At 34.7% G+C, this 24,147-nt stretch overlaps 1 protein-coding gene across 1 annotated transcript in view; it reads left to right on the top strand.

The window, feature by feature from the left end:
- LOC150104569 (2-oxoglutarate dehydrogenase complex component E1-like) overlaps positions 1 to 24,147 on the top strand; it is a 567,065-nt gene that overhangs the window by 281,321 nt on the left and 261,597 nt on the right. The window contains exon 9 of the mRNA XM_090395786.1: positions 15,891 to 15,961. Coding sequence (XP_090251912.1) covers positions 15,891 to 15,961 — 71 coding nt within the window. The remainder of the gene's footprint in view (positions 1 to 15,890; positions 15,962 to 24,147) is intronic.

The raw sequence follows: 24,147 nt of genomic DNA, 5'->3' as shown, positions 1-24,147 counted from the left end.
AGTATTTTATAAAAAGATGTTTTATTAACTTTCTTATATTTTGCTGAATTTTAAATCAGCATCATCAGAGCACAACACAGCATTATACGTGGCAGTGAGTAAGTGAAACAATACAGTTGCACCAGACAGAAGATCTTAATTCCTATTTTGGCACCCTCTAATGTTAAAAAAAAAAAAAAATTACAGTTATGTGGGAGTTGCTCTTAAAATAACCATCTTCCGGATTTTTGGCAAATTAATGCAACCATATTTGTTCAAGTTTGGAGAATTCTTCATAGCTATGGCTGACTCCAAAAAGAATCTTTCGGATCTGTAACGACTTCTAAATAGCACATTAGTTTTCTTCCATCTAATCCTGTGTGAAGGGGCGTTCAAAGCGTGGTGTGCCAGTCCTCTTGCCATAATAATCGTAGCGAATGTATATTTTATGTTCTTCCAGGTGGATGTTAAGAGATTTTCCTGTCTGCCCATAGTAAGCCAAGGCACAGTCACAGGGAATTTCATACACTCCAGGGTGTGCTAGAGAGTGAAGTTTATTTTTTTTTAATTTAAATTGTATTATTAAGTTTTTCAGTATCATGTCAGCAAACTGAATAGTTGATAGCTTGTTGAGATCATTATCTCTAGATACTTTTAAATATTATGTTTTATTTTGGTTAATATTAAGACCTATTTTTTTGGAAGAAGTTTTAAGGTTTATAAAAGTTTCAGTTATATCATCTGCACTTTCTCCTATGACATCAATATCGTATGCATGCCCCATAAATGATGCATAGCATGATACAGTACTTTTAGTTGTTTCTTGAATTAGTTTTTCCAAAGCTCTGTTGAATAATATAGGTGATATCACATCTCCTTGTTTTAAGCCTATGGAGATGTTGAATGTTTCTGACAATGTTGTTTAGTGAGGGCTCTACATTGATTTTCCTGTGCACACATTTTAACCAGTCTGATTAATTTTTCTGGTATTCCAAATTCCTTTAAGATTTGCCATAGACTTTCTCGTTGTATGCTATCATATGCTTTTTGGAAGTCAATGACGAGATTATGACTTTCTTTATTATATTCCTAATTTTTCTCTAGAATTTGTCTCAAGGTAAAAAGGTAATTAATGGTTGATCGACTTCTGAATCCTGCCTGATATTCTCCAAGAATCTCTTCTGCATATGGAATAATTCTTTTTAGAATAATATCAGACAGGATTTTGCAACTAGTATTTAAAAGTGAGATGCCTCTGTAGTTTTCACATTTTCTTTTATTGCCTTTTTTGTGGATGGGGATTATTATTGATTCTTTCCATCTTTTAACAGTTTTTCATTTTTCCATGAGTTTAATTAGTGTGAACAGTTTGTTAGTTAATTCTTTTCCTCTATATTTAATTTGTTCAGATGTTATTTTATCAAAACCTGCAGCTTTATTATTTTTAAGAGTTTTAATGCTTGTTTCTGTTTCACGTTTGCTTGCTTCATTGACTGACTTGTTTGCTTACACTTGAATAAATGATGAAACCATGAAAAGCTCTTGGCATCTTTAATTTATAGTATAACCAAGTGAAAGGACTTTCAATGTTTGTGGTACTCTACTTTTAACTTTCCTGTTCCATGATACTGCTTTCCCATATACAACTCTCTGATATCTAACTGAAAGTCAGTCACCAATGCAATCCACTAAACTGATGTTCATACCCACATGTTGCAAGTTAAAAAAAACCAACTTGTCATGTGTCACCCTGTCAAATGCCTTTTTTTTTTTTAAGTTAAAAGACTTTATGCCTTACTCTCATCCATTACTCTTGTTACTGTATTGTAAAAGGTAACCAGACCGCTAAAACAAGAGATTCCATTACAAATTCACACTGCCCTGCATAAATAACATTGCCTTCATCTTCCCAATTCCGTATATGAGTTCTTACCATTTCTCCAGAACCTTAATAGCCACAGAAGAAATAGCAAAGTGGCCTATAGCTTGATACCTCCATTCTATTACCATTCTTATTCAATGGCACTATCTTAGCCTCCCTTTTCTCCTCCCTTGAAAATTGGTGAAATCCCCCCCTCCCCCTAACACTGATGTCTACCATACTGAGTATTTGGAATACACCCTTTCTATTCACTTCTAATGCTTCACCCCTGTTTATCTTTCTAGGAATAAAGCTCTCTTTATCAAGATGAACCACATTAATAAAGTGATCATTAAATAGCTCGATTGTCATCTTCCTTAGTCACCCAAGTTCTGTCTGCATCTGCAGTCCTTTTTCTTCCTACTGGCTACATAGTGGAAAAATTCATTGGGATTTTCCTTGGAATGCTATGCCAGTCTCCTCTCATATTCCAATTTTCTTTCATTACTGTACTAGCCACCTTCCCAGCCTAAGCCTTATATTCCTCATGCAACTGTTCTCCACTTTATATGTCTTCCATAATCTGTTTCATCTGCAATTCCTGTTTAATATCTCTAGTTGTCAGTTTGATTCCAAATTTGATTCCATTGTAATGCTCTAAGGTTTCTAATCTATAATAGTTGCTTGCCTTATAATTCCATTTAATTCTTTTGAAATCAATATTAAATTTTTATTAAATTTATTAAAATGTATTTAATATTTAATTTTTTTTTTACATTTTAAAATTTGTTTAGTAAATTTATTAAATAAAAAATTAAATTAATATCACATTCTACTAATAATACATGTTGGCATCAATAAATTGATAGCAGTAAAATGTCTTCCACCAGGTTTTCAACTTGCGATATAAATTTTCCCTCATCCATTGTCAGTAACGAATGTATTGTCATTATTTTTTCAGGCGTCTCGATAAAATGGAGTCAACGACTCATCATGGGTGGTACATACTAACCATTATTCGCACAGTATCTATAATATTTCTGGAACTTATTCACTGACAAAGAACTCGCAGCTGCCTCTTGCAACCCATTCTATATATTTACCACCCTCCAAGCAAAAAAAAATTAGTCCTCATATGTTTACTTTGTTTACTATTGCTCTTTCCATTTTTTGGCATTGGGGGACTACTGGATATATTTCCCCTTAGTACTGGTGTACAAATTAAGTAGCAGCAGCCCAAGTATGGAGCCATGCAAGACATCACTGGTCACCCACCTTCTCTTGGATTTAACTATCCCATATTCTACTCTCTGATGTCTGTCCAACAGCCACCCTCCAACTTCATTTTTATTCTTATTAGCTTTAATTTATATAACAGAGTTCTATGTAGTATCCTGTTGATTACCATTGCAAAATCCAGTAGCCATTTCTGTTATCCATCTCATTATCACTTTATTACATAAAGTTGAACAGAATACTAAGACAAGACCTATCCTTCACTCTTCACCCCCCCCCCCATAGTCCCTCATAGAGTATCATATTCCTGTCCACCCATTCCTAAATTCTGCCTTTTACCAACTTTCTAATACCTTAATTACTATTACTCTTGAGACAGTTGTCTATAATTTGTTACTTCTGTCTTGGGGCCTCCTTTATGCAGCAAAACTATTTTACTTTTTTTTCACTCCCTTTGCATCTTTCCAGAAGTTAGGCTCAAATTAAATCATTTGGTCAGAAGAGGTGCCATTTCCATTGCACATTAACTGATGTGCTATTTAATCCTGTAGCTGTGTTCTGCTTATATTAAGTCTTCATTATTAAAAATTATGGAAACAACTACCATGTTATAGTAAAACTTCAGTTTAATATAAACCAAAATAATCACTCGACATTTTAACCTTCACATTAAGGTCATCATCTGGAGTATACACGTAGATATACAAAGAAAAAACAAGCTACATGGTATTCTAAAGTTACATTAATTTGGTCAACTGTTAAAACTACTAGCCTGACCTCTGCTGAAAATAATAAACCTTACATCAAAGCTCTAGAGTCCTGTTATTATTATCTGTTTGTTAACAAATCATTAAGAGATATATTAAGCTAGAGAGCAACATGCTCTCACATAATTACTCATATAAGTACAGCTATAAATTAGAAAAACATTATGAATAATAAGACCAGTAAGAGCTAAAATTATTGCTTGAATCCTAAAGTAAGGGTTGAAGGACTTACGTGGGCTGAATGTGTACATCCAAATTCTTGGGATTTTTATGCCACCATTATTGTTCAGATTAGGATGGTTGATCAAAATTTCACAGGCTTCTTTAAATATGCATTCATACCTTACATGATGCAGGTTTTTGCATCATGTAAGGATCAGGTATTTTTCCAGATCAGTTTGATGTACGATGTTAGGAGCATGATCTGAGAACCTGCTTTATCAAAATTGTTAAATTTAATGTGTCATTTGTGTTCTTTTTTACAGATAGGAATTGTATGCCCAGTTTCACCAATATAAAGTAATTTACAGGTGCAATGGATATGGTGTATACTCCAGGGTGGGCCATTGGGGGGGGGGGGGGGAGGATCCTTAGAGGAGTTGAATATGTTTTTTAATTTTATAGGTTGTTTTAAAAGTAGCATTAAGATTATACTAGTTTAGTATTCTATTTATTTTATCTGATAACTATTTAATGTATGGGATAACTGTGGTTTTACTGTAATCTATATTATGTATTTTTTGATGAAGTTTTATGAAGAACTTTATTGATGGTATTTTTGCTATAGCCATTATTTATAAATGTATTGCGAATAATTTGTAATTCTTGTTCACAAGATTATTCATTAGAGCAAATTGTTATAGGTTTTTGAGGGTGTTAATGACCCCAAGTTTTTGCAAAGGGTGGTGAGAATTAGCATGTATATATTGGCCTGTATGTGTAGGCTTGAGGTAGACAGTGAAGGATAGACTGCCCGAGGGAAGACATGTGACCTTGTATCCAGGAAAAGAAGTGAGTTCTGATTTTCAATTTCAATAGTAAAATGTATGTGCTCATGTTGTTTGTTCAGGTGGCTGAGGGAGATGTCTCAAGTTTGGCTACTGTGTGGCCAAATAATGAAAACATCATCCATGTATCTAAGCCAAACTGTAATTTTTAAAGTAAAGGAAGCTTTTGAGCACATTGCTCAAAAGCTTCCTTATGAAAGTTAGCAATTGGGGGGAGGGGGGGGGGTGATAGTGGTGAGCTCATGGCAGTACCTTCTTTTTATAGGTAAAAATTATTTTGCCACGTGAAATAACCAGAACATAGTGCATGGGCAAAGAGAGAGCCATAATATCGGGTGGCTGAAACCCGATATACTATCTTACAGAAATTTGTTCTGTAAGAGAATTAAGTCACTGATTGGGACATTTGTGAAGAGAGCAGAAACGTCAAAACTGATTAATAAATCATATTTATCGAGCGGCATGTTTTTAATTTTGTTTATGAAGTGTTGTGTGTTCTTTATGTTGCTTGTTTCTTTGTATATATGTATTTACTCCAGATAATGACCTTAATCTGAAGGTTGAAATGTTGAGTAATTATAATAAATTTAGTTTAATTCTTTATCCAAGTATAAGCAAACAAAGTTTGTGCCTGAAGTATCTTCAGGACTGAGGCAACTCATGGTAAAGGTGGACTAAGTTCTCATCACTTGTCTTAGTATCTCCCATAATGCAAAGCACATCTCCTTGTGGACATGTATAATGCTATGTATTAAGGGAAGGGCCACTACCCAGACCAGTTTCAACCTTTATTGAGGTCTCGTCAGTGGGAGCCAGACCCAGAGGTGGTGATACTAAGGTGGAAGTAATAGAGAAGTCATATTTACCTATATGAGTTGCCAAAAAGTGTCTCACCTTATTATTATATCACCTTATATAAATATGACTTCTCTGTTACTTCCACCTTAGTATCACCCCCTCTGGGTTTGACTCCCACTGACGAGACCTCAATAAAGGTCGAAACCGGTCTGGGTAGTGGCCCTTCCCTTAATGCATAGCATTATAATTCTCGTAGAAAGACTTAGACGTTGGTTAAACATGCTTATTAAATAACTTAAGGAATTTACAATGTACAAAGGGTATAAATTAAATTAAACTTTAATCTATATTTCCAATATTTCGGTAACATCACGTTACCATCTTTAAGTCTCCTCAAATTTGGGAGACTTACATCAGAAGACCTTCAGCCCAATGGCCAAGAATACCTACATAGCCCGCTAGGGCACACCATCAGGACTTTTAATAGAAACAATAGCTTCCTGCTTTGTCCTCATTTACTGTGTGTAGTGCCTGCATGCACGTGTCTTTATTTTAAGTTTCTGTGAAGATGGCAATGACATTGCCGAAATATTGGAAATATAGATTAAAGTTTAATTTAATTTATATCCTTTGTACGTTGTAAATTCTTTGAGTTATTTAATAAGCATAGCATTATACATGTCTGCATGGAGATGTGCTTTGCATTATGGGAGATACTAAGACAAGTGATGAGAGTTTAGTCCATCTTTTCCACGAGTTGCTCAGTCCTGAAGATACTTCAGGCACAAACTATGTTTGCTTACACTTGGATAAACGATTAAACTAAATTTATTATAGTCTAACCAAGTGGGAAAAAACTTCCAACATCGAGTGATTATGTTGGTTTATGTTCAACTGAAGATTTACTATAACACAGTAGTTGTTCCCATAATTTTTAATAATGAATGCTAATCACTATGTAACAATGAAGGAAAGGATGCATATATTGTAAGTACCTCCATTTCATCTATGTCTCACATCAGTGTCACAAACAGCACCTTATCATTTCCATGGATGGTATATGGTCTTGTTAATGATCACTTAGTAGCTATTTTTCTTTTGCTGTCACTTCCCTACCATCACCGCTCATTAAGGTTGTCCTTTCATAGTCATTTTTCCTTTTAATTGTGATATAGTGAAAGAACTTTGGGATTTTTTGCTCAGTTAGCTTTCTTTCATAATTTGCTTTTGGCTTCCTTACCTTACTTGTCACCTTTCTTGTCTGTGCTTTGTACTGTTCATGAGCTTGCTAATCACCTTTCTCTTTATATACCTTTCACAACTTTTTAACTTTTGCTTCAACTCACACTAATGATATCACTCATCCAGCTAACTCCTTCCTGATTTATCTTCCTGACTCTGGGTGTACTATGGTTTGATGCTACTTTCTTCAAATACACCTTGACCATCTCCCATTCATTGCTAGCATCTTTCCTCCTCCATATTCTTATATTATACACTGCTCCAACACTTCTCAATTTGTAATAATCAACTGCTTTGTAATTTCGCATGTACCCCTTCTTAATAGAAAATTCTGGATGTCTGGAAATCTCCTATCTGCTGACCACTTGATCACTTTAATTTGAGGAAGTATGGGTTCTCACACCCCAAGTTCCCTCCATTACAGTCTCAGGTAATTCTCTTATTAACTATATAAATTTCAGTCCTTCCATCCCTGTGATCATTCCTTCTTCCAATCTTGTCCTCATAGTTTAACCCCCCCTCCCCTTAATCATTGCTCAAATTAGCACTCATTGTGCTATGTTATGTCTCGTGTTTCTCTCTCTCTCTTTAATATTTTATTATATTTTATTATTATTACTCCTCCTACTCTTTAGTTCCCTATTTTGTATTACCTTTATTTTGCTCCTAAGTCGACTGCGCTATTGTTATGTCTCTTATCTAGCCCTTGTTACATCTTGTACCTTCTTTTTATTCTTTATTTACTACTATTATTATCCTATATTCCTGCATACCAAAAAATTTCGTTTCCAACAAATTTGTTTTAGAATGACTGCGGTAACTGATTCCTGATACTTAATTGATTATCTTGGTAACATTAGTTAACATAGGGACCACGTAGTGAGCAGTCGTGGCTCCCCTCTCTACCTTGTATGAAATGTTTCCCCTCACTCACACAGGTCCGAACGTTCTTTATAAGTGGTAGGTCAGTCTCAAAACAACAGAACTTATAAACTTTGGCTTAAAAGAATACATTTATTATAGCACAAGAAAAGATACACATTCAATTATACATTCTAAATATACTTGAAATAATAACTTCATTACTAAATTACCCGCTCGTTCAGAATTGAAAGTCTGAATCTCCCCCCCCCCCCCTTTTAGATTAGGTGATCCAAAATTTCATTCTCTAAGCTTAAGTATTTGAACTCGATCCATCTTTACAGAATTAATCAATATTCATTCCCTATGTACAATTGTAAGTAAGGTTTACACATGGCATATCAAATTCACACTATTTTAAACTCTAACATGGAAGACAAAGTTCAACTCTCTAAAGTTTCTATGCCCACACTTTAAGTGTAAGTCAGGCTAACATTCAATACTACAGCTATCAGCTTCTTCCTAACAAACTGTTCAAAAGTTATGTTCCCTCTTTGGCACAATTTTAGAATAGCACTAGTCTTCTGACACAATTAGTCCAACACAGTCACTGAGGCACTATGAGCAAACAAATGCATGGGACTCTTCAAATCCTTGTCCCCCCTTTTCTTCTTTACAATTATAAGATAGATAAAAAGGTTGTACTTTACCATCTTGTCTTTACTAATGGGGTTTCCGTGACTTCTCCACGCTTTCATTTCGGATATGGCAAGACTTCTGTATTCACTAGCCACTTGCTTCTATGGCTGCTGCGACTTACTTATTTCTTCTTCAAAGGTTGTCCTTCTGTCTTTACATTGGTGTGGTTTACCAATGCCGGTGACCAGCAACTATCCGGGAGATAGTTACTGGTCACCGGCGACAAGCTTCATCAACCATCCAGGCTTGAATGGGAACACAGGAACAGAAAAAACAAGAGAGCGCGTTTGAATTGTGCACTGCTCCTTATATCTTCCTCGTGAGCACCCTCTCTCATTGTCTACGTCATACACTTAGCTATAGCCAATTGGTCACTTTAACTCTAAGCTTAAGTAAACAGTTTAACATGGTTCTAAAACACAGTTTTCCTTAGCTTATTTTACAAAAATAATTTTAGTCAAGTTGACATGATAATATGTTCAGTACTCCCTCAGCCCTGTTCTTGGGAGTATAAGCATGTCCTTTCCTTAAGTTTCTCATGTTGGGTCTGAGACAAATGGCCTACGGATAGTGGGTTAGTTATTTCCGACATAACAGCTAATTTGCCATTGATTGCCATCCTGATTCTCCTTGTACCCCCATCCTATAGCAACAGCCAACTAGATACTTCATTCCCTGATCTCTGTCTCACACCAGATAACCTCAAGTGCAGGAATGTAGAAAAACAGAAGATAGGGATGCAGAAGACATCCTTTTCTTCCTGCAGACTTCTTGGTTCCATTAAACTTCTAAGTGTTTCCTCAACTGAAGACACTTCTCCAGTATCTATCTTGAAAATAAATAGGTTAAAGCAAGAATATGAAAATGGTTCCAAAAAACATCCTGAAGAATTTTACTACAACAACTCTGAAAAATTTGTTACTCAATGAGGAAATGGTATTGAAAGAGAGGGAGATTTTGTTAATAGATGGAGTAAGAAAATAAAGTAGAGACTTCAAGCAACATTTTTTATTTCATCGATGTGTCTCTCTTTGGTAGGAAACTGTTACAATGGTGATATACACTTGTTTCAATAAATAAAGGAAAATAGAGAAAAATCATGACATCTCAAAAACTGTGATAAATTTTGGTGAAATATGATATGAGATATGACAGAAACAGCCCCAAAAACTGTTAATAAATGGTTTAATTCAGTAACAAATGGATACATGAAGACAATACTCAAAAACAAGAGTTCAAAATGAGATTGTCAGCATACCTCAATATGGAAGTGGTAACCCTTCACAGCACTCACAACAGTGTTTCATACTGTTTATAATGGTGGCATTTAATGATATTTTCTTTATTTTTTGGTCACTTCCTACTGGTTCCAAAACAGACCAAATAGCTTTGTCATGAAGATTTGGAGACACCACAGTAATATCTAGGGCATCTTTTGTACTATAGGAATGAGATAGATAAGTGGGTTCTCCACTGTTGAGGATTATTAGTCCTGTTTCATCTAAGAAATTACTCAGGTTTTCTCCACTTGAGTTTATTTCCTTAGAATCCCATAACAGATATTTGTTATTCATGTCTCCTAAGATAATGGAGTTTTCTTCATTGAGATAGGATAGGCTGGAAAGATTTGGTCCAGGTTTGCTAGGAGGATGATACCAACTGAATATGTTTAATGGCCTTTTACTTGGTTCCAGTATTTGGATTCCTTGTATTTTAGTTCCTTCTGCTACTGTATCTAGTTCAACAACTTTATATGACAAGTTTCGGATTAGTGTCAGAAGTCCTCCTCCAAAAATTGTGAAGTTTTCAAAATGTTCCATGTAAAAGTTTGCTAAGGTGGGGTGCAGTAGGACCCATAGCCATACCATTAATCTGTTTGTAGATTTTTCCTCCCCATGTAAAGTAACCTGCACATATATAGTGAATTTGAATAATTCAAAAATATCAGGGGGAAATTTTGATTTGATCAAATCAAGAGTGTCTATAAATGATACATTGGTAAATAAAGAGGTGACATCAAAACTAACCATTATGTCTGAATTTTTAAGGATATTGTTTTTAACTAGTGATTTGAAATGGACTAAATTTTTTACAAAAGTAGAGGAGTTTTTATTTATTCATACGGGGTTCCCTCTGTTCCTCCACTGTCTCTTAGGACTGGTTGAGCCCTCCTGAAGGAATTAAATATGTATTTTATGACTGTAGATCTATGTGTGTTCACAGGCCTGTTTGCCTGTTCTGAGGGATGAAAACCCGAGTTTCTGGGTGAAAAAACCCTCTACCTCTGTATGAGACCAGCTAAACTCACCTTTAGTCAAAAGAGAATAGATAAAGGTTCCTCATGTCATGGATGGGAATTGAACCCAGGTCTTTCTTGACCAAAGGGCTTCGTCTATACCGAGCTACGGAGACTCTTGGGCAAGTTTATATGCAGGACTATCTATGCTATTGACTGGGTATTAGAGGATATTAGATTTATGCATTTTTGGTAATCCATAAATGCAGGATGGTTTAACATGAACCAGTTTTATTATTATTTTTTTTGCGATTTTTTTTTGGCCAAGAAGTAACTTTTTTCAATAATCTGCAGACTTTTTTCCTTTGAGACACAGTGTCAGAAGTACATTAGAAAAGATAGCAAAAGTACTGATGAAATGTGGCCTTCACACCACATTCAAACCTCATCTTAAATTAGCCACTCTGAGCCTAAGGATAAACTTCACCCTCTTGCACACTCTGGAGTGTATGAAATACCCCGTGACTGTGACTTGGCTTACTATGGGCACACAGGAAGATCTCTTAACATCCACCTGGAAGAACATAAAAAATACATTCACTATCATTATTATGGCAAGAGAACTGGCACACCACGCTTTGAAATGCCCCTTCACACAGGATTAGATGGAAGAAAATTAATGTACTATTTCAAAAGTTGTTAAAGATCCGAAAGATTATTTTTTTGGAGTCAGCCATGGCTATGAAGAATTCTCTAACCTGAACATGTATGGTTGCATTAATTTGCCAAAAATTTGGGAGACTGTTATTTAAGCGCAACTCTCACATAATTGTAATTTTTTTTTTTTTTTTTTACATTAGATGGTGCCAAAATAGGACTTTGGATCTTTTGTCCATTACAATTGTAATGTGTCACTTACTCGCTTTTGCATATATAGTTGTGCTCTGATGTTGTTCCCCAATTTGAAATTCAGCGAAATATAAGCAAGTTAATAAAACATCTTTTTATAAAATAGTTCATTTGGTGTTGTTAATACTTTAAAAATAAGTCATGAATATGCTTTGCAAGAAACAGCATGGGTTTATTAAAGGGAGGGACGTCTAAGCAGTTTTTTTTTATTTTATAATAATGTTACACTTGAGTTAGATAAAGGGAATGGATACACAATGATATTGAACTTTGCTAAGGCATATGATATGACACCACATGAATTGCTTTTACATAAGCAAAAGGAGAATATTTGGTGAACATTGTCAATTTGTAATTCTGCAGAAAGATAAATCATTTTTTTCAAATTTTTGCCAATACATCCTCTGTCCAAAAAGAAACCGAACTTTTGATAGAAAATAAAACACAGGCCAATTATAATTATTGAAATCATTTATTTCAATCAATATAATCTCCCTTAGCTTTGATACAGCATTTGGCATGGTCAATTAATTCATTAAATGAGTTTTTTATATCGGTTTTTGGGATACTGTTGAGGGTTGTACTGCCACTTGAACATTTTCAATGATGTCATATCGCTTCCTTTTCATTGGCAAATGAAGTCGGGGATAGATAAAGAAGTCACAGGGTGCTAAATCAGGTGAATACGGTGAGGGATCCAACACACAAACTTGGTTTTTGCTCAAAAACTGTCTCGCAATGTTCAAACGATGAGATAGTGCATTATCGTGCAAAACTGACCAGCTACCTGCATCACAATATTCATGCCGCACGACGAATTCTCGCTATCAATCGCTTCAAACTTCGAGATAAAATTCACCATTGACCATTTGTTCAGACAGAACGAATGGTCACCATTGACCATTTGTCCAGACAGAACGAATTCTTTGTGGATAATGCCATTGGAATAGTAAAAACAAATCATCATTGTCAACCATGTTCTCCAAGCGACTTTTTTTTTCGGATGCCCCCCCCCTCCCCCTCTTTTGTTGGTCTCCACTCAGCACTCTGTCACTTTGTTTTGGGCCCATACTCAAAACACCACATTTTGTCACCAGTAATGATCGTTTCAAGGAGGTTTGAGTCCTTAAGAGCGGTTTTAATAAGGTCCTTGCAGTGTTCAATTGGATACATTTTTTGGTCGTCGGTCAACTTGTGGCGAACAAATCGCGAATTCAATTTATGAAAGCCCAAACTCTTGGTCAAAATGTTGTACACAGTTGATTTTGGAATCCCCAATTCATCTTCAATCAATCTCATGGACGATTTCGGGTTTTCTTTGATGAAATCACGCACTTTTTGGATGTCAACTTCGCTCAATCCAGTTTTTGGACGGCCTGGCTTTTCGTTGTCCTCAAATGTCTCATGATCGCTTTGAAATCACTTAAACCACCCGTAAACTTGAGTATGGGATAAGCATTCATAACCATATGCTTTTTGAAGCATTCGGTAAAACTTTTAACACAAAAGTCAGTTGCAGCTCTCTGTTTGAGACTCATTTTCCGACCATTCGTCAAAACACACTGTCACTTGGCACTATAATTTGGCTTCTAATGAAACAAATGTCATAAACAGTTGACACAACACTAATGAAGGTTTCCATGTAGAAGAAACTAGTGGCACCACTAGTTTCTTCTGTTTTCGAAAAGTATGGTTTATTTTTGGACAGAGGGTAATACCGAGTTAGTTTATTGTATTTATTTGTTTTATAAGCGTGCAAGATAGACAGAATTATTTAGAATTAAATAAAATGTGTTTCTTTCCTTATATTGTCAGTATGGTACCTATGTGTAGCAGAACAATGGTGGTCAAGACATCTTTTTTTGTTGGGCCACATGTGAGCTATCTAAATCCTTGGAAGTTTCAGGCCTTGCTAGCTAATAACATTTCAACAGAAATTATGGCCTGAAACTACCAAGGATCTGGAATCAGAATACTCATCACAGATGACCCTACATTGACACACTAACCATTAAAATTTAATTGGATAAATACAGTAACTCTTAGGTAGCTAACAGAAATTAAAAGTAACAAGACTTGAAGAAACGAGTAACTGCTGATGTAATTTTTACTAAGGGAATTCTGTTTTATTGTACTGTATTTTATTATTATTATCTGTAATTTTTTATTTATTTTTACCAGAGAGCAGTCTGTGGTCAGCTGTTGACCAAGCATTGTATGTGTGTGTATTCCTGAAGATGACCTATATATAAAGGTCGAAACATCAAATTTTATTTTAATTTTAATTAAAGTAAATTATTAAACATGGTAATGTGTCTCAAATTATTCATAATGATTGGACCATTGTTGTTTAATCTATATATTAATGATATAGGGAAAGACCTGATGGAAGATGCATCAGTTTTGCTGATGATGCAAACAGACAGGACAATCATGGATTCTAGTAATATACAGCAGTTATAGGGTGCTATGAATAGGATGGAAGTATGGGTAAATCATAATGGCTATCAATTCAATGTTAGAGATCGAAAAGTAATGTACTTTGGCTTAATGAGATATCATATTGGATTGGTGGGATTATGCTCAGAGTAACTAATGAGACTAGAGATCTTGGAATTATGGTGGATAGGAATTTGAAGTTCAGAGGTCACATAGCAAAAATTGAAAATACAGCTCAGAGGATAATTGCAATGTTGAAACGAACATTGAAATGTAAGGATAAAGAAGTCATTTTGCCTCTTTACGAAGTCTTGATGTGACCTCATCTGGACTACTGTGTGCCTATTTGGTCTCCTTGGTTTCAAGAGCATGAAGCTGTGGAAAGAATGAAAAGAAGTGTAACAAAGATGATATTGGGATTATAGAATATAGATTAGGATGATAGTTTGAGAGTACATGGACTGCAAATGCTGAAAGACTGGAGAAGAAGGGATAATATAAGTGTGATTTAAATATGTTATAACATTTAGGATATTTGCTTGATGAACTTTTTCATTATATGGATGAGAACTAGATTTTTCTCTCATGGAAATCTGAGTGAGTGGATTTGCTTATCGAAGTAGTGAATGTATCTAGTGTGAATGAGGTTAAAAGAAAGTATGATATCTGATATGTGTATATGGCTTCCCTTAATGATTTTACTGGAGACTGATGATGATATAAAAAATTCACGAAGTGGGAGGGGGATAAATAATGCTATAGATTGTTTGTGCTATAAATCATTTTTTTAATAACCTGAAGCAGTCAAGTAAACAGATCAAATATTTCAAGTCAGTGTAGTTTATAATATACATTAATATTATGCGGGGGAAAAAGCATTTTATTATAGAAAAAATACCAAACTTATATATCTTCACAATTTTTACGAAGAAGGGAAATTTTCTTAAAAATCCATATTGATTTCATTATTACCATGTGGTGGTAGCTGAAAGTTGCTTGAAGGTAGGAAGTAAAACAACTTTTCTTAAAGTTGCGCTAAGGTGGAGGGAGGGAGAGAGAGAGCAAGAGTGACCACATATAACTAACACTTGCACTTAGTAAATCGCATATGATTTGTAATTCCTTCTTTTCAGACCGTAAGAGAGCCATCAGTGATTTATTTATCCTATTGATATTTAATGAGCACACACATGGATGTGTTAAAGTAATATAGTAAATAATACATAATTTGCAATTTATCTGTTATAATTTTTAATTAAAAATTTCTTATTCCATTTAAAGTTTCTGAACATGAAGTATTAAGTGATATCCAAAAGATAGCAAAGCTTATTAGGTGATGAAACTGCCTTACTTACAAACCAATGGCAAAATGAGATTTGAAATTAGGTCTTTTAATTCATCTTAATTTATAGTAAAAGAGTAATTAAAAAAGACATACTTGGTTGTGTATTTTTACAAGGTAGGTTTGGCATGATATTCAGAGCCAAACTTGATTGAGTTGAAAATAAAGCTCAGTACGTGAACTTAAATATTTGTTATATGATCTGAAAATACACAACTGGTATGTCTTTTTAATTTACTCTTAATATAAATTAAAAGTTTATAGAGTGAGATCTAATTTAACCTTTGCTTGGTAAGCAGGGTAGCTCCATCATCCAATAAGCTTTGTTATTTTTTGGATATTGTTTTCAACAAGCAGTAACATGAAACAGTTTCAGGAAATATCTACATGAAATATTACAGTAGCTATATAGTTGTATATTCTCATTCCATTTTGATCATGTCTTATCAGCCATGATCAAAAATATAAGTTTTGTGTACTGTAAAATTTTAAAATGTTTTGCATCCTATATTAGCTGTAGATCCTATAGTGCAAGGGAAAACAAGAGCTGAACAGTTCTATAGAGGCGATACCCAAGGCAAAAAGGTAATTACTAATTCTTATATAGATCTACATGCATAAATGTCTGTAAGGAAAAGAGGTTAAAAAAAGCATCAAACTGAGAAAATTTATCAGCAGTAATTCAAAATAATAGTCTTCTATAAAATATTGAACACCAATGCTTTGCATACAAAATTAATGGGGGAAAAATTGAACATAAATTCTGCTTATCATCATCAACTTTCCCCCAAATTAGTGTTGTACTGTGAGCATGCTAATATTGTCATATCTGACATTTTGATCTTCATCTGGTCTTTTCTTGGCATCAAACCTGTTTTGCTAATTTTCCTCTTCCATTCTGTTTAAGTCATCATACTACCTTAGATTAGCCCTGCTTACACATTCTAATGACAACTGTACCTTCCTAACGTATTCATTGTTAATATGATTTTACCATTGATGCAATCTATTCAGCCCTAATTTTTCTCAGAACACTCATTTGATGTCTCTATCTTTCATTAAGTGCTTTATTTCTAACCCAACTCTGAGATCCAGAACTTAAAACTGGTTTGATGAACACTTTTTTGTATACTACTAGTTTGGTGTTTTGGCTAATTTCTTTCTTATTCAAAATAAATTTATTCAGCTGTCTTCCCTACCATATCAGCTTTGCTTATTCTGTTGTGTATTTCCAAATTTAATTTGCTATCCAAGCTTGTGCCTAAATAGCAGAATTATTTTACTTGTTCTGTGAGTTCTCCATCAGGAATGCAACTGAAGTTTTCTATGTTTCTGCCTATTTGCATAGTTTTGATCTCTTAATTTTAACTGATTTTCATGCAAATTTTTTACAGCTGTAATTTTGTTTAGTTAGAAAATCCTGGAGATTTGAATCTTATATGTTTAGGAGTACAATATCATCTGCGTAAAGCAAAGAGCTAAGTTCAACATCTCTGATTTTAATATCAATGTAACCCCACTTTCTTTTGTAATGCAATCCATATTAATGAATAAGAGTGGGGATATTGAGCATCGTAGTCTTACATCTGATTTTACATCGAATCATCTTCCTCTATTTCCTTCGATTCTGACTACTAACTTACAACTTAAATATGGAATATGTATTGCTGTGTATGATGTTCCATTTATCCTATATGACTGTAGTGTTTGAAAATCTTTTCTCTGGGCACCATGTATTCTTTTCCAGATCTGCAAAACATACAGATCCATGTTATATCCCCATGATTTCTCTTCTACAATTTTTCTCAGCCTCTTTTCGAGAATACTTGCATAAATCTTATGTGGAACTCTTAGTAGAAAATTCCTGAGTAATTCTCGAATTCAGATTCATTCTCTTTTTTATAGAAATTATAACAATTATAGGTGGAAGTTATAACAGCTCTACTCTAATCATATGGAATTCGATCTTCTGAGCAGGCCCTCTAAAGTAGCAGTGTTGTCACTGTAAAACTTTTTTTATATAGATACCTCCATATTTGTGGTTGAATATCATCTACTGCAGCTGTTTTTCCATATTTCAAGTCTTTGACTTTTCTGCAGTTTATTCATGTTTTCTGCATATTAGTTCATGTATTAAGGCAGAAAAGTCATATTTTCTGCTACGTATGTCACCGCTTGTTTCATTTAACAGTCTTTCAAAGTAATTACTCCAGACATCTAGGATATTCTTAGCTTCAGTTTTCATTTCATCTTTATCATCTGCAATTCTTTTACAGTCTTTCCTCCATTTCTAAACTTTTTCATTTGCTTCCAGAATATTTTGCCACCTTCCTGATATTTATCTCCTATATTCGTACCAGTCTTCCCATGAATTTTGTTTAGCTACTTTTATGCATAACTTAGCTTTTTTTACATTTTTCTCTATATTATTTTAGGGTATCTTGCCTAGTTTTAGTATGCTTTCTTTTTTTCTACAACTGCTTCTTTAACTTCTTAAAGTTAAATTACAGTAAATACACCCATGGTGTATTTACTTTTCTATCCTTGTAGATATCTTCACCACTTTGAGGATATAAAATAAGTAATTACCTTTGAAATAAGAAATGATATATGCAGCAGAAGTGGGAGAGGGACAAAAGGCAGGAAGCAGCAAAAGGGATGTATAAGAATGGAAAGAGAGAAGCTGATCCACAGACATGTGGACATGTCATGTAGCATTGCTGTTGTAGTACTCAGTAAGAAGGTATAAACATTGTCTGTCTGTCTGTGTTCACTGGGCATCTACAGATGCCGTATGGTCACTCCGATGCTCGATGATATTCCACACTAGGCCTCGCCATGTAGTCCTGTTGTTTGCCCTTCTGGCAGCCTCAACTCTCTGAAGATCAGTCACTCCACACACGCCATCCATCTATCTCATTGATGGTCTACCCCTGCCTCTTTTTCCAGGAACTTTACCTTCTATTACTGTTCTGAGAAATCCTCCTTCCATCCTTTCTATGTGTCCAAAATATTTTAATTTTCTTCTGTCAATATCCTTAAGGAGCCTTAAAGTTCTACTAATCTTTTCTAACATCCATTCATTTGTACGCCTTTCAGTATATGATATCCTCAACAGCCTTCTGTAACACCACATCTCAAAAGCAGATATCCGTTTCTTATCTGACTTCTTTAGGTTCCAAGTCTCGTATCATAAGTTGCTATTGGAAAAACAACTGCATCCAAAATCCTCAACTTTGGATGCAGTTGTTGGATCTATCCCATGAAGATAGATCCATCCTTCCAGATTTTAGACAGGTCTCTGACTGTTGTTTTAGCCATTCCTAACCTTTTTCTGACATCTTCTGAACAACAATTCTTCACATTAATAATGGATTCCAGGTACTCAAACTTGCTGACTTGTTCAATTCTTTCTCCATTAAGCTACATTTGTTTCTCAAGAGCTTCTCTGTTTGTTTTTCCTTTGAGAACCATGATCTTTGTCTTGCTAGAATTGAGTTGAAGTCCTCTGTTATTACTGATCTTGTTAACTTTGTCAAGAATTAGTCCTAGTTCTTCCATGTCATTCCAAAGGAGTACCGTATCATCAGCGTACCTCAGATTACTGATCAATCTACCTCCTATCGTAATTCCTGTCTGGAGCTCATCCAGTGCTTCACGCATGATGTCCTCTGCATATATACTAAACAAGTGAGGAGAAAGTAAACATCTTTGCCTAACTCCTTTTCCAACTTGAAGCCAGTCAGTCAATCCAACACCTGTTCTTATTGTGGCTTCTTGCTCCTTATACAAGTTGGCTATCAACCTGATAGTGTGTTTTTGTCTGAATTCTTAAATTAAACTTTGAAAGAAGACAAATAAGCTTGAGCTGCCAGCTGAATGCATGGTAAAGAAAAGGTTATGAAATTGCTCTATTTAATGTTAAAAAGGAAGCTGTCTTGGAAATCTTGTTAGTAGGGACATCTCCTGTTAAAAACAATAATATCAATGAATTAATTGGGCTGTATGCTTAGAAGTATTTGGGAAAGTCTAAAAGAGACAAGTGCATGAAATAAATACCATACTCCCAACAAGTTTTCTCTAATATCTCTGTCAACAGAGAAAACAAGGAAGCTAGTGTAATTATACATAGCTTGGTCAAGCCATAAATAGAAGGGAATAGTCTAATCTGTTCAGTCTGTAGGCCATTAAAAATGTCCAAAGAAGAAAGCTAGAAATTTGTCACTAAAAATATCAGATATATTCAAACCAGGTGTGTTATTCTGGTGATTTCATGGCAGGCTAGGGCCTGAAGAAGTTCTGTCTTGTGAAGAATGCTTCAGAACTAATTCTTTTAACTGATGAGCAGAATTAATATGCTGACCTGCTTGATGCTATAGTGTGACAGCTAATTTCCCTGTGCTAGTAAAATTTGTGCTCACATGGGAATTTACTTCCCTGTGAGCAACAGGTCAACACATGGGTGGGTGGGTGTAATTTAATGTCGAAAATATATACTAATTTGTCGAGTAGAATTTAGGTAGCTGGATCTCAGAGAAAAGAACTTCAGAGTTGGACATTAGTAATAGAATAGGCAAAGCTAAATTGGCATTTATGGAAATGAAAAGAATTTTAATAAACAAGAATATTAAAATAGGTGTTAGAATTGGAATAGTTAAAGCAACATTTTGGAGTATTGCAAGTTATGGAAGTAAGTCATGGACACTCAGAAAGAGAGAGATAGAAAGAATTAATGCATTGGAAATGTGGTTTTATAGAAAGATGGAAAAGATTAGCTATACAGAGAGAATATCAAATCAAGAAGTTTTAAGAAGAGTTGTAATGGAAAGAACACTGTTCAAGAATTGTATGCAAAGAAAGAACAGATTTGCAGGACATCTTCTGAGAGGTTCTTCGGGACACCTGACAAGAACTGTATTACTAGGGAAAGTTGAGGGGAAGAGAAGACGTGGAAGACCAACTAGAGAATGGTTCAATGACATCGTGGAATGGACTGGTTTAAGAATGATGGAGTCAACAGACAGAGAGAAATGGAGAAGAGCTGTTCATCTGCTGCAACCCTCTTGCTAGAGGATGCTACTGGACGATGATGAGAATTTAGATATTGCTTTAAGTTTAATACTCTAAAAAAAGATATAAGCTGTTAAATGTAATGAAATGAAAAGTTGGTTAATGCACTTAACCAACTTTATATCTAATCTAATCTAATCTAATGTTGGTTAAGTGCATTAAGTAAAGAAGCTGTTTATCTGCTTATTGAATTAAAATTTACTGTTTGAATTGTTTAAAGATTAATTGAAATTTGGCAGAAGGTTAAGTATTATCTATTGTAAAATTTTTTGATTTGTTTTGTTGTTATTAATTTGTCATATATTACTAAGTTATTTCTGAATTTTACTGTGACATCTCAATGCTTGTTCTTTAGAGAAGGAGTAACCCTCTTTCATGATAATCAGGAGGCAAACTTGCTTCCAAAGTACTCAGCTCAATGTTGCAGAGATGGCCTCATGTGGGGATAGTGGCTTGAGAAAGGAGGGGTGTACACTATATTGCAGAGCCAGGCGGACTATGAAGGAAGTAATAATCGCTATAAGAACACTGGCTATACACTGGTTTTTCTGTATACAAATGTTAGGAATAAAGGGAATGAGTTTGTGGCACATTGATTGATTCAGTCTCTCCAAAGGTTGTTGGTATCAGTGAAACTTGATTAACTGAGGAGGATGTTCTAACAGGAAAAGAAATTGAAAGGTATAGCATATTTTATCAGGATAGGGAAGGTAAATATGGTGGTGGAGTGTTACTTATGATAAGAAATGAATTTGCACTCTCAGGGTGAAGAGTCTCATTGGAAATAACACTAATGGCTTTGAGAGTATATGGTGTGAGGTGATATTTAGTAGAGTGTTGCTACAGACCAGGGTATATAGATGGTAATGAGCAGGAAATGTTTAGGCAAATTAGTTTGGCAAGCACAAAGCAAGCAATCATTATGAGGGACTTCAACCATAGTGATATAAACTAGGCAGAGGAGATAGCATGCAGCAATAAGGAAACTAAATTCTTGGATTTCTTGAGGGACAATTGTCTTAGGCAGCATGTTATGGAGGAAACACGAAGATCGAGAGTTTTGGATTTGGTCATAGCACCAGAGAATCTGATTATGACTGAGATGACATACTTTCCAACCTGCTAGTGAGAGTGATCATGTAGTCCTGACTTGGAGGGGGTGAATAGTAATGGGAAGGGAGAAAGAAGTTATGTGGAATTATGAAGGGTGACTAGCATAAACTTAGAAACCAGCTTGCAGTAGTACAATTAATCCGTGGGAGATAATTAAGAAAAAATTGTTGGCAGCAATGATAGATTGCATACCTCAAGTGAAAAATATAAATCAATTTCAAAAGATATATTTCGGTGATTACACCACATTTTTTTTTTAAATTCAGTTATATAAAACACTGAAATAATAGTTCCTGCCAAGTTTCGTAAATCGTAGGATTTACATCTTCAGGGGGTAAATAGTATAACTTAAAGTTTAAACAAGAGAATTAATAAATACAAATCATAACTGTCTGGCTATTCATAAAACTCAAATAACAGAATGCAAATATATAACGTTATTGACGTTGAACAATACTGGATGAGGTCACGTGTTCTTGTTCTCGTTCATACAGTCCGAGCTCAGATTGAGGTAGATTTTTTATTAGAGCTGACTACACTTGATGGAGAATTAAACCTTGATTTTTATTGCATTGGGTTGGGTTTTTTAGCATATTAGCAGCTTCTTTAAATTTTCTTATATAACTGTTGTTTTCTATGTATGACATCATTGTTTTTTGCCAGAGTACATCGTGTCCAGTGGAAGTGGTATGGAAAGCAAGACACGTTTTTTGTTCTCTTTTGTATTGTACATCTTTTTTTGTGTTCAGCCATGCGTATTTCTCCAGATTTCCTGTCTGTCCTACATAGTAAATCCTGCAAGAGCAATGGATTTTGTAGACTCCTGGTTTTTTAAGAGGATGATGAGGTGGTTTTGGTGGATGTAGGAATCTTGGGATTTTTTCCAAAGGAAGGAAGGCTACTTTTATGTTGTGTTTGATCATTAATTTAGCTAGCTTATCTGTAACATTTTTGATATAAGGAAGCGAGATTGCATTTTTGTAATCCTGTTTTATTGTGTTGTTAGCTGGAGGCATTTTAAGGATTCTCTTGACGGTTTTTGTTTCATATCCGTTCTGTTGGAGGATTTGTGTTAAGTATTTTAGTTCTTCATTACATCTTTCTTGTGTGCTGGAGATATTGTATGCTCTGTCTCGAAGAGTTTTAATTAAGCTTTTTTTTTGTGAAGGATGGTGGTGTGAGGTTGCATTTAGAAATCTTCCAGTGTTTGTCGGCTTCCTATATACTGAGAAGGAGAGTATACTTTCTTCATTAACTTCTAATAGAATATCCAGAAAAGGAAGTTTTTTATTTTTTTCTTGTTCTAAAGTGAATTTTATGATGTTGTGCAAATTGTTGGGATAATCTTTGAAATTGTTAAGTTCATCTGTTGTTCCACTGAATATGATGAAAATATCGTCCACATAGCGTAGCCATATTTTTGGTTTTTTATGGTAATTCTTAAGAGCATTGTTTTCAAATTTTTCCATAAATAGGTTTGCTAATACTGGTGATAATGATTAACCCATGGCCAGTCCTTAGGATTCTTTGTGGACTGCAGTGTTAGTTTCTGTTGATATTCTAATTTTTCTCTCCTTAGAATACTAGTCACTTTCCTAGCCTGCCTATATAATAAACAGAAAGAGAGAGAGAGGGAGGGGGGGGGGGAGAACCTCTCTCACCTTCCATAATCCCTTTTTCTTCTGCAATTCCCTCTTTTCTTTCTTTTGAGATACATATGAGTCAAACTGATTTATTGCAGGCATAGTTTTTTGTGGCTAATTGGTTCAAAAGATATATTTTGGTGATTACACCACATTTTTTTTTTTTTTTTTTTTATTCAGTTGTATAAAACACTGAAATAATAGTTCCCGACAAGTTCCGTAAATTGTAGGATTTACATCTTGGTAAATAGTATAACTTAAAGTTTAAACAAGAGAATTAATAAATACAAATCATAACCGTCTGGCTATTCATAAAACTCAAATAACAGACAAACAAGGCCTCCAAAATTTATCATAATATGGAACTAGCTTTTCTAAGAGAAAGAATTACAGTCACTAGAGCTGAATTAGCATTAATTAGTAATAACACTGCAGTCCACAAAGAATCCTAAGGACTGGCCATGGGTTAATCATTATCACCAGTATTAGCAAACCTATTTATGGAAAAATTTGAAAACAATGCTCTTAAGAATTACCATAAAAAACCAAAAATATGGCTACGCTATGTGGACGATATTTTCATCATATTCAGTGGAACAACAGATGAACTTAACAATTTCAAAGATTATCCCAACAATTTGCACAACATCATAAAATTCACTTTAGAACAAGAAAAAAATAAAAAACTTCCTTTGAGCCAATTTTTCCCTCCCTCTCTCTCTCTCTCTTTCTGTTTATTATATAGGCAGCTCAGGCTAGGAAAGTGACTAGTATTCTAAGGAGAGAAAAATTAGAATATCAACAGAAACTAACACTGCAGTCCACAAACAATCCTAAGGAGGTTTTTCGCTATGTGGCAAGTAGGAGGAAAAATAATAGTGGACATATTATCTTGCAGGATGGAGATCGGAATCTGGTAACCAAAGCAGATGACGTAGTCGAGTT

Source organism: Typopeltis vanoorti, chromosome 7, assembly GCF_054136105.1.
Source record: "Typopeltis vanoorti isolate ZY-2024b chromosome 7, IOZ_Tvanoo_1.0, whole genome shotgun sequence".
NCBI classification, from domain to species: domain Eukaryota; kingdom Metazoa; phylum Arthropoda; class Arachnida; order Uropygi; family Thelyphonidae; genus Typopeltis; species Typopeltis vanoorti.
The sequence above is the reverse complement of the archived record's forward strand: the minus strand, read 5'-3'. Positions and strand labels throughout refer to the sequence as shown.